The 12,172-nt window shown below is 35.6% G+C and overlaps 1 protein-coding gene across 4 annotated transcripts in view; it reads right to left on the bottom strand.

Annotated features, from left to right (window-relative positions):
* The window catches only part of CEP350 (centrosomal protein 350), a 153,726-nt gene that overhangs the window by 44,375 nt on the left and 97,179 nt on the right, over positions 1 to 12,172 (bottom strand). For 3 of the 4 annotated variants that reach the window (XM_027074431.2, XM_027074432.2, XM_027074433.2), the window contains exons 27-29: positions 8,711 to 8,868; positions 1,396 to 1,518; positions 86 to 285 (exon numbers count right to left, since the gene is read on the bottom strand). In XM_027074431.2, the coding sequence (XP_026930232.2) occupies positions 86 to 285; positions 1,396 to 1,518; positions 8,711 to 8,868 (481 nt within the window). The remainder of the gene's footprint in view (positions 1 to 85; positions 286 to 1,395; positions 1,519 to 8,710; positions 8,869 to 12,172) is intronic. The other variant, XM_027074434.2, reaches the window with a different exon arrangement.

The following is a 12,172-nucleotide window of genomic DNA, read 5'->3' as shown; positions in this document are numbered from 1 at the left end:
TTCACCTTTTTTAAAAATAATGAAGTCAATCTTTCGGTTACATTAGGCTTGGGTTTGCAGAGTGAATGGAGTTAACATTTATTACCTTTCTGTTCTGTTCTCTGGTCCTCAATTTCTTTCTTCGGAGTTTTAGGTTTTATTAATTCTTTGTCCCAGGCAGCCAAAGCTTGTTTCTCCATTTGACGAATTTCTGCTTCCTCTGCATCCAAACGTCGCTTCCACTCCAGCAGCTCCTCTGCGTGTTGTCGCCGTTGCATTAGTTTCTGCTCTCGCTTTGTCAGAAACCTACGGTCACACCATGAGGGACGGTCAGAGAACAAATCTACAGGCAGAAAGCACTTAGAGCTCTATACCACTCACTGCCTTCGCAACAAGCTGCGTAAAAACAACACACTCATACTACTCCTTTGAAAAAGCCTTGAAGTAACAGAAGCTTTGGTGAATCATTCAGAAAAGGAGAGAATTTATGTTTTACTTCTAATTGTTTGGAAAGATTAGCAAAGGAAAAATGGTGGCAAATTCAGAAAAGAAAATCTTCAGAATTTCTGGACAACCAGGACTGATAGTCCTGAAATTACATATTCACTTCTCATAGGTGATTCTTTTTCATAACAGATGAAGAACTTATTCTGAAGGCTCAGACCAGAAAACACACAAAACCAAAACAACAAAGACCAAAACAACAACAAAAAACAAATCTCAAAGCCCCCAAACAAGCAAGCAAACAAAAAAAAAAACGTGTTCATGTCCCTTTTTGACTTTTATTTTCAAATTCAGTCTGGTTGTATTTCAGGTATCACTCACTATACCCCTCTTTGGTTCCTATTGCCTAAGAGATGCAAAGTCGGGTGATAATTATGGAGAGAACACAGCACCACAGTCAGATGCCTTATGCATATAAACATAACTTTATTTACTTGAGTAAAAGGATGCACCAAATGCCTCAAATTTCTCAATTTAACCTGATCTCTGAAATTCAATAGCTCGATATATCTTAGCTCCAAAGGATTTAGAGAAATTTCTGATTTAGGAAAAGTTATCTGAGTAGTTTAAAAAGCTACTATTAAACTCTCCTCAAATGTAGATGCCACAGCCAAATAAAAGGTGGGCTGCTCATGTTATTGGTGTTAGATCTGTATTGGTAGCTAATCAACAAAAATGCGTTCACACATCCAACGAACACTTAATAAAAATCACAAAAACTGTCATTCCGCTTCTTGAACAATCAGCATGTCAAATTAATGTGGAAACAAAAAGGTACCATCTACGGGACATTTGACAAGAAGGCTCCAGGCTGTTATGAAAAAAAAGAAAAAGAAAAAAAAGCAAACAAAACAAACAAAAAGAACAGAGCATGCTCTATCAAAGAGTGCACTGAAAAAGGTGCAAAGTTACCTGACCAACTGGTTGTAGATATACAGCTGGAATTTGGGATGAAGGTTGGGAAAACAGACACTGAGAGAGGCCCAGTGGTGAGACGTAAAGACAGAGAAGAAGTAGTGAACAGGAGAGCAGTGTCTACAAAATAAGGAGGCAGATTTTAAAACCAAGGGACCAAGAGGCAGAAGAGTGAGAAAGGGAAAGCATAAGAGCTGAGCGGAGAACTTTTAATATGCTTCCTGAATAACATTATAAGCTACTCCGTCAAAGCAAGTGTTATACTCTGTGTGACATATAAAACATGTGCTATTATAGATCTTACCAGTGATTTCTGAATAAACATGCCTTTCTCCTCAGCTGTTGCTTAACCATTACTTATAGTTTCAGGTAAATTTACTTGTTTGTGAGTAAAGTACGGTGTGGAGCTAAGTAAGTTTTCCCATAAGCTTTAACACAGAGTACAACAACTATGGCTGTGAACCTAGTACATCAGCAATTATACAAACATATGTGACCCTGAGCAAATGATTTTTGTATCTGTACCTTGTCATCTAAGATTAAAATTAAATAAATAAAAACCACTGCATTTGCCTTATTTGACCTTACCATCATGATCTAGCTTGAAAATAATTTGGAAATTAAATTTATAGTAAAAATGTCTTATTCACCTCTCCCACATAAAACTTACTGCTCACAGGACCTACTGGAGGTATCGTGCTTTATATTTAACAAAGGCCCACTTTAATAAGATTGAAATACCATATCCGTTCTATAAAATGAGGATGCATAATTAAGAATAACGTAAGCTTGTTGCAATAAATACTCCCAGCAGCAAAAAATAAATAAAAAATAAATCATGCTGTGGACAGCTCAATCATAAAGTTAAAGGTAAGAAGAAAATTTCATGTGTTAGAGTTATAAAAGTAGAAAAAACCCACTAGTTTCTCTTCTTTACTATTTAAATAGTAAATAAATCATACATATATATATATTCGAAAGGATAACTAAATCTAGTAATAGTTTGAAAGGTTAATTCTCTTTGACAGAGCATGCTCCTGTTCACATGCACACAACAATAACCTGTAGATCAAGGCAATGCTTTTTGCCTTGGAAGGGCAAGGAATAATATCAGTATGTCACAGAAGTGAGAAAAATTTAGGTATAAATCCAGCCGCTCATTTGGATTTTAAAAGTATGTAGAATCTTGCTTACACATGTATCTTTAGATAACAGACTATTTCAATGTCTGTTTCCCCACATACAACTTAATATTTCTCCTCCCCTTCATATACTTATATATATATATATACACACACACATACATACACATTCGTATCTGGATTGCCTGGATTTTCTGCACTGAAGTTCAAGGAAAAACAATTTTGTCAAATTTTAGTAAGACACTGCAATCTTCCTTGCCATTCTTTATGAATGTATAATAAACTTATTTTGATGCTAATTATCAAAATATGGAAAAACAAATTACTCAGCAAATGGTCCAAAAAATCTATTCATAATATTCAAATATCACCCACCCTCTTAAGTACATAACTGCTAAATGCATGCATGACCTAGTATAAAAAGTAGAATGATATTGAAACATGTAAAATAAACTGTAAAAAAGATACAATTTAAATTTGTCTAACCCAATATAGAGAATAACAATTTTCTCTATTAGAACAAGTACTAACCATTTATTTTTCATTTATAAGGATTAAGCATATTCAAAAGCTCTAGGTTGGGAATGAACAACAACAAAAAAATAGCTAATAGAAAAAGAGAAGAAAATAGTTTAAGATGCAGTATGAGAAAAGTTTAACGTAAAGTTAAAACTTCTTCCCAGAAACACATGTTCTTGATTTAATATATGTGTATTCTAGAAGTAGTGTCCTTTACAAGTTAAATAAAATAAAGTTGAAATAAAAAAAGGCAGTACTTCACACTACAGTTAACAATCCTCCAAGATGCTGCACAAATAAGAAAGAAATTTGTAAATGATGGAGACATAATTGCCTACTAATAGAAAATGCTGCTAATATGCGTTATGGTTGGTGTCAAGGCATCCCGCAGCAAGGATGCTTAACAGAACACTGGACTGGGGACAATTAGATACAAAATAGATTTAATCTAGTATGTAAATCATTATGTTCTTATTTAATCTTAAGAAATTCATGAGTAATTAGCTCTCTTTTAAAGTCATACTTTCACACTCTAAACTCTACACATATACAGATAAACAGCCACTGAGCACTCTTCCAATTTAAACAAATCCTATTTATTTAGAAGGGTCAATTTCTACAGAGATAACTCTAAGTCATCACTGTAGTTTTTCTTTTTTTTTAAGCTAGGAGGTTGAAAGCAGATATGCTAACTTAACTCAACGTTAACTCTGGCTGGCTGGCATCCAGAAAGCAGGGTCTGAGTTCTAGCCCTGCCACTATGCAACGTGTGAGATGTGGGATGAATCACTTATGTCCATGGCCTCAATTTCTTCCTGTGAAACCAAAGGACTATACTAGATGACGTCCCTAAGAGACCTTTTAGTTCCAGCAGTTTCCAACTCTTTCTCCAAGTACCTCCTCACATTTTTTTAAATACCTCAACATACTGCTACCTCAACATACTGCTAGATCATGTGACATAAATGAGAAGCTTTTTTCCCACTGAGCTAATATAATTGTAGATCATGTTCCAACATATTATAAAACCATGCTATAATTTGAAAGAGTAAAATTACAATGTAAATTTTAAATGAAATTGTGAGTTGTAAAATCATTTGACTCTGAAAAATATTAAATAAAACAAACAAAAATCTAATACTTTAAATCATTTTAAAATTGTTTCTGGACCAAAAATTAATTCTATATTGTAAATACGTAAAAATGAAACACAGGGTTTTAAATTTTAAAATGAATTAATTCTTCTAGTCTTTAAGCATTTTTAATGATATGAGGAATATGAGGATATGGATAGTACTGACAAAAGAAAATGAAGTCTTGTATTTTTTCTCAAGCAAAATTTATTCTATTACTTAAAAGTGTCTAATAATTTGCATATACTTAAATCAACAAAATGCAGGTATATTATTCCTAACCTAGAAAGTAAAGAAAATTATCAGACTATCAGGATTCATTCAGTCTAGAACCTTCTCCAAGAAAATTCTATTTCTAATTTAAGGCAATGATATTTAACACACTTTATTTTTTATTTTTTAACGTTTATTTATTTTTGAGACAGAGAGAGACAGAGCATGAACAGGGGAGGGGCAGAGAGAGAGGGAGACACAGAATCTGAAACAGGCTCCAGGCTCTGAGCTGTTAGCACAGAGCCCGACGCGGGGCTCGAACTCACAGACTGTGAGATCATGACCTGAGCTGAAGTCGGACGCTTAACCGACCAAGCCACCCAGGCGCCCCAACACACTTTTTAAAATTCTAATGAAAATGTCTTCTTTAATGGAATATCAAAAGTCTTCCCTTGCAAATCCTTAATTTTTTTAATTTTTTTTAATTTAAAAAAAAAATTTAATGTTTATTTATTTTTGAGAGAGAGAGAGAGAGACAAAGTGCGAACAGGGGAGGGGCAGAGAGAGAGGGAGACACACGATCTGAAGCAGGCTCCAGGCCCTGAGCTGTCAGCACAGAGCCCGACATGGGGCTCAAACTCACAAACCATGAGATCATGACCTGAGCCGAAGTCAGACACTTAACCCACTGAGCCACCCAGGCGCCCCGCAAATCCTTAACTTTTTAACTCAGCAGATTAATGGTGAAGATTTTAATATTTATTGGACACTACCACAAATACTTTTAGACACATCTATGTCATACAATATTTATCTGTTTAACTTTATGATTATTTAAAACCAAGTAAGTTAATTTGCTCCTTTAATGGTTTCTAAGCTAACTGGGAATATTTTAAAATATTTAAAATGAATGTTTCAGAAGTTCTGACTTCATTTTTTGCTAACTTGGTCTGCAATGATCAAACCAAAATATAACTATATGTTTGTGGGATTTTTTTCACTTCTTCTTATGCTATTAAAGTACTTACTTATTCAAAAGTATATTTAACTCAGAACACTCACCCATGAAAATTGCTTTGATATATTTTTTCAGTAGAAATTTCTTCCTCTGAATTTCTGAGCAATTAATCTATATACACTTCTCTAAAGGAACCAACATTTGTTTTTTCCACCTAGACCATATACTCTTTAAGGTCAAGGTTTCTGTTTGATTCACCTTCGTATCTCTCAGACCTAGCACACTCATACATTCCCCAATAAATAATTGCTAAAAATAAGTATATATTTAGTAAATAATATAAAAGAATAGTTGCTATTAAATGAAAGAGAAAATGTACTGTATCCTATTTTAACACTTGAAGATAAACCCATTCTTTCTGTTTTATTTGCTCAGTAAAAAATTTCCCTGAAAGGGAATTGGCAAATTAACAGAAGAAGTCAACTGCATTGTGTTTTCTTCATGAATATATGTTTCAGGATTACAGGCAATGCACTTATACTGTAAACAATGCCCCTCACAATGATAACCAAAACTCAGATTTCACTTGCAACAGTACCAAAAAGACTGAGGGCTATTCACTCTGTGGCTCCTGAAACATATATTATTACAAATCTTTTTCACAACTTAAATTTCTTTTGCTTTTCACTACACTGAGAAATGGAAATTATTTATATAATGTCAGATCAATAAAAAGGTCGGGAAAAGCCATAAATTAGACATACAAGTTTTAACAAAGGCATTGCTGTCTCAATGACACATTAAAGAAGGAAATCTTTCACGATAGCCGAGAACAGTTTGATTGCTTTAGAGAAATATCTGTCATAGAATCAGAGGGTTAACAATAAGCAATAGTATATAGTGAAAAAGTTCTTCTCAATAGTTAGCTAAACTTACTGAGGGAGGAATACTTTTTGACAGGTGTTTTATATCAATAAAATAGTAATCTCTTGGGAGACTGCCTTTGCAAATCTACAGAACAAATAATAGTGCCTAGCAGCAAAGGCTCAAATGATTTTGTTGACTATAAAATGAACTCATTCTATTTAATGGCATTTCTACTGACATTCCAATATTGTTGGGGTGCCTGGGTGGCTCAATATTGTTAAAAGAGATCTCATGATAAAGTTCTGGTGATCTGGATGGTATATAAAAACCAGTTTTCACATTATTTTGTTCTAGAGATCAAAAAGCATTGCATAACAATAATCTTCCTTTATAGGGCATCGCTATTTTTGAAAAATACTCCAGTTCATCCTCAAATTTCGGCACCATCATTAAACATTAAAACTAATTCCTTTGCCACCGCTGTCCTTACCTCATCCTACCCACAAACACAACCGCACTGCTTCAAACACACATCAAGTTACTGAATCTTTCGAGGCCTATTTCTTTGAATTTCTCAAATGGTTCCTGCAGTAGTTGACAAAGGTAGAACAATAACACAAAACTTCTATGTGTTTAATATTTTGGATTCTGAGAAAATAATTAATAAAACTTGGAACAAAATCAATAAGTTCAACCTTGAATTTGTTATTTAGAATTTTTAAAGCTTTAACCAAATCTGAAATAAGCAGCTACATGAACTAACTCATCTCATAAACAGACTAGGATTAGCAGTTTCTTCTTCTATGTGATCAAAATTATCAGAATATTATTCATAAAGACCAGCAATGAGTATCTTACTAATATAGATGAGCAAGGGATCAATGAAGAAATTATTCCTGAAGCTATCTTTCCTCCAACATTTACCAAAGACATTTGGAGGTATATATAAAATGTCAGGTCAGCTATAATATAAACATTCACGAGACTGATAATTCTGAATTCAAAAATCTCTGAAGTAAAACAGTATGCCTATACAGGCTTTGGGAAATTTTATTAGGAAAGAAAGAAAGCATCTTTAGTCTACATTTCAATAAATTCCTATATTTTTTAAAAAGCCTTATTTAAACTATCCCATGGAATTATCCAAAAGGAATACTTACACATTTGTAAATATTTGGTTTCACCTCTTTTTATTTATTTTAAAAATGTGTATTTATTTTTTAAACTTATCTTCATAACCAACTTAGGTATTTTAAAGTTATGAAATACAATTTAACTAAGCAATAGGTGCCAACATATAACACTACACCTATGGTAATCAGGTTTGATTTACAACTGTCTGACTATTCAAAAGCTAATTAACTCATAGGTTGATGTCACATATAAATACAGAGCATTATTAAATTTGGTGATGTGTGGTACACTGACAAAAGATATCAGTACAACTGAAGTTCAATCTGTGGTTCAAACTGTTAACAAAATAAAATAAAGGTCAAACGTTTTAATGGGTCTGTCTTTCGTATTTAAAGAAGGTAGAAATTGTTATAAAGTCAAGGATAGAGTCCACAAACAGCAACTTGACAAGCATATTTAATTACACCCAGAAGAGTAGACTCTCACGTACATGTAACTTCATATGGTCAATGTCAACACACAACTGAGCTACATTTAAGTAGAAGTAGCGTTCTTTAAAAGAGCTTCTAAAAAAATAATACTTAGTAATGTTTTAGAAGAATGGTAGACTGCCAAAGCATTCAACATCCCAGGAGAATTTCAGTTTTTCTGGTTTCAACTGAACAATCCACACCTACTCACGGGTTAAAATTTCTATCTGACCTAAGCCCGGAGTGGTCAGTGAGCCACAGCATGAGATCTCAGGATACACCATTAACTGCTTCCCTAAGTCAGTAGACACATCCACCGATTTCAGAGAAGTATAAATTTCCCACTTATTTTTAGCTTTCAATGAAAGAAAGATGGAAACATTGTCATGGGTATATGTGCAATCACTATGCTGGTTTTTATTATTTTTTTTAATTCTTTTTTAATGTTTATTTTTGACAGAGAGAGAGAGACGAAGCATGAGCAGGGGAGGGGCAAAGAGAGAGGGAGACACAGGACCTGAAACAGGCTCCAGGCTCTGAGCTGTCAGCCCAGAGCCCGACGCGGGGCTCACACTCAGACCGCAAGATCATGACCTGAGCCGAAGTCGGACGCTCAACCGACTGAGCCACCCAGGCGCCCCACTATGCTGGTTTTTAAAATAAGAAATCTGACTGTATTAAAAACAAGAAAATTTGTTTTATAATAAGATCTATAGTCAACTGACTTCTAGGTTGATTTAATAGTTCTGCTAAAATGCTACTGAATTCATAAAATATTATGTTTTATCAACCTAATCTAATGAGGTACATTAAAGACATTTGTTGCTATGCTATCATTTTCAATGTGAACAGGAGATATTTATAAAAATGAATTACTTTTCATCCATGCGGCTTCTCATTTTTTTCAGTTTCTGCATAATGCTGCTAGTTTCACTGCTGGAGATTGAAATGGGGGAAGGACTGCGGGTCTCCAAGTCAGTTGGACCAGGACTGGTTGCCTTATTATCCTTTGTATCATCGTCACTATGAGAGTCCTGTAAACAAAGGAGGGTAAAGTTTTACAATTTTACTGGAATTTAAGATCTCAAAGTGATCTTAAACACTGTTATTTCAAAATATGTTTATCAAAATCATATTTATAAGAAAGTAGAAATAAAAGAATTACTCAAAAGACAAGATTATATCACATATTTGAAAATGGCTAAAATATAGATTTTGTTATGTATATCTTACATATATTTATATATAATCACAAAGTGTAATAATTTCTTATAAGATGTGAAAAAAATCCAAAATCTTCTGTTGCTAGCAAACTAGTACCTGTCCTAATTTCTTTTATTTATTTTTTAATTTTTTAATGTTTATTTTTGACGGAGACAGAGACAGAGCATGAGTGGGGTGGGGCGGTAGAGGGAGGGGAGGGCGGGGGGGTAATGCTGAGAGAGAGAGACACACACAGAATCAGAAGCAGGCTCCAGGCTCTGAGCTGTCAGCACAGAGCCTGACCCAGGGCTCAAACCCATGAACCGCGAGATCATGACCTGAGCCAAAGTCAGACATTTAACCAACTGAGCCACCTAGGCGCCCCTGTCCTAATTTCTTTTAAATTGAACCACTCAAAAGAAATACAAAACTATAGACACTGTAACATTTATACATACAGACAAAAGAATGATGAGCAGGGCGCCTGGGTGGCTCAGTCGGTTGAGCGTCCGACTTCAGCTCAGGTCATGATCTTGCAGTTTGTGAGTTCAAGCCTCGCATCGGGCTCTGTGCTGACAGCTCAGATTGTGTGAGCTTCAGATTGTGTGCCTCCCTCTCTCTCTGCCTCTCCCCCACCTGCACTCTGTCTCTCTCTCAAAAATAAACAAACACTAAAAAACTTTTTTAAAAAAGAATGAAGGGAACACATAATTAATTTTAATAATACTGAGGGATGGATCTTTTTTCATTTCTAACGAAAAAAGCAGTATTTTCTCAACTTAAAAATTACAGTGAAAGGATTTAGAACAATTGGGCTTTTTAAAAAAAGTGTATTTATTCTGAGAGGGAGAGAGAGAGAGAGAGAGAGTGTATGAGCAAGTGTGGGAGGGCCAGAGAGAGAGGGAAAGAGAGAGAATCCCAAGCAGCCGCTGTGCTGTGAGTGCAGATTTCAACAAGGAACTTGATCCCACAAACCCTGAGATCATGACCTGAACCAAAATCAAGAGTCGGATGCTCAATGGATTGAGCCATCCAGGCGTCCCTAGAGCTATTAGCTTGATACGTTATTTCTCATGAACAAAAAGTAACTTTATATGCTTAAGTAAGTCTTTCCCACAAATACTCATTTATGTTCATAACTTTTCAGGAAGATGAGTAGGGACAATCATGGCTGTTTTTATTCTGTGAACAATACACACAGCAGAATAAGGTGTGCTGAATGGAGCGAGATGAAGAGGGCCTCTAACACAGGAGGGTGGCCTGTGTGCCAAGTCCGAGCCCAAGTGAAACAATGCGGATGTCCATATGGAAGCAGTCCTACATGGCATGTCACAAGCCCAAACAGAGTGAGGTGGCATTCCCACAGAGAACAGAGTGCAAAGAGGGTAAGAAGAGAACAGAGAAAGGGCAAGGAGATTGGGGCGGGGGGCGGGGGGGCGGACAGCTTGACTTGGGAGTCAGGTTCCAGGGGCAGCGAGAAGGCTATCGACATGAGGAAAGGGGTGGAGGTTATGGAGACGGGTTACACAGAAGAATGATCAAATAATTATCTATATTAAGGAAAATGTTAACCAGCTGTCTGTCAGAGAAGGAAGTTTCAGAAGAGAGAAAACTAGAATGGAACCTTATGGTGCTGGATTAGAAATCGAAGAATCAGCATGAACTCATTATGTATATATGTGTGTGTGTGTGTGTGTATATATATATATATATATATATGTACGTATACATATATATATATATACATACATATATATAACATGTATATGTACATACAGAAATATACATGTAAAATGTATATTTTTATTATATCTACATAAAACTATATATTCTCTAGATTTCTTGCTTTTAGGAGGCCAAAACCTGAATAGCAATGAGCATGCCTACTGGTTTTTAAAGAACTTTCCTCCTTGGACAAACAGCTGATTCCAAGTCTGGGGCACGGAAGGTACAAAACGACCTGGAGACCTTTTGTTGCAGGAAACATGGAAGTGCTCAAAGACTGACTGGGACATGTCACAAGGACACAGAAACTGGAAAAGAAACTTGAAATAGTCTGATTTGGGGCAAAGTGAGCATCAAAACAAATGACAGTAACAGATTCACCTTTGAGTAAAGTAGGAATCTGTCAGTCCATACTGATACAAATAAAATAAGAAGTTTAATGAAAAACAAGAATTTATGTAGTCTCAAAGTAACTCATGCAGGGGAGACTGGGTGGCTCAGTTGGTTGAGTGCCAACCTCGGCTCAGGTAATGATCTCACAGTTTTTGAGTTCAGGCCCCACATCGGGCTCTGGGCTGACAGCTCAGAGCCTGGAGCCTGCTTCAGACTCTGTGTGTGTGAGTCTCTCTCTCTCTGCCCTTCCCCCACTCACACTCTGTCTCTCTCTCTCAAAAATAAACATAAAAAAATTTTTTAATATATTTAATAAAAATTAAAAAATAACTCATGCAAAGTATTTATTAACTATAAAGAGAAAGAAAGTAACTTTATAGTAGAGTCTGATAGCCACCACCTTAATCAAGTGATCAAGTCAAGTCAACATCATCAGTAATGGGATAAATCAAAATCAGACACCAACTGACTGAATGCAAGGAGAACACAGCATCATGTCTGTGATATTCCAGCCAAAGATGCACAACCTGAACCTAATTATGAGGAAGTATCAGACAAATCCAAGTTGAGAAACATGCTACAAAATAACTGGCATGTGATCTTCCAAAGTGTGAAGGTTATAAGAGTCAAGTAACTTTTCCAGACTAAGGAGACAACATAGACATGAGAACTTAATGCAATATGTGATTCTGAACTTACCTTTTTTTTTTTTATTTTTTTTTTTAACCTTTATTTATTTTTGAGACAGAGAGAGACAGAGCATGAATGGGGGAGGGGCAAAGAGAGAGGGAGACACAGAATCGGAAGCAGGCTCCAGGCTCCGAGTCATCAGCCCAGAGCCCGACGCGGGGCTCCAACCCACGGACCGCGAGATCGTGACCTGAGCTGAAGTCGGACACTTAACTGACTGAGCCACCCAGGCGCTCCTGAACTTACCTTTTTTTTTTTTTTTTTTAATATATGAAATTTATTGTCAAATTGGTTTCCATACAACACCCAGTGCTCATCCCAAAAGGT

The sequence above is a fragment of the Acinonyx jubatus genome, chromosome E4 (assembly GCF_027475565.1).
Source record: "Acinonyx jubatus isolate Ajub_Pintada_27869175 chromosome E4, VMU_Ajub_asm_v1.0, whole genome shotgun sequence".
In the NCBI taxonomy this organism is placed as follows: domain Eukaryota; kingdom Metazoa; phylum Chordata; class Mammalia; order Carnivora; family Felidae; genus Acinonyx; species Acinonyx jubatus.
Note: the sequence above shows the minus strand (reverse complement) of the source record. Positions and strands in the feature narration are given on the sequence as shown.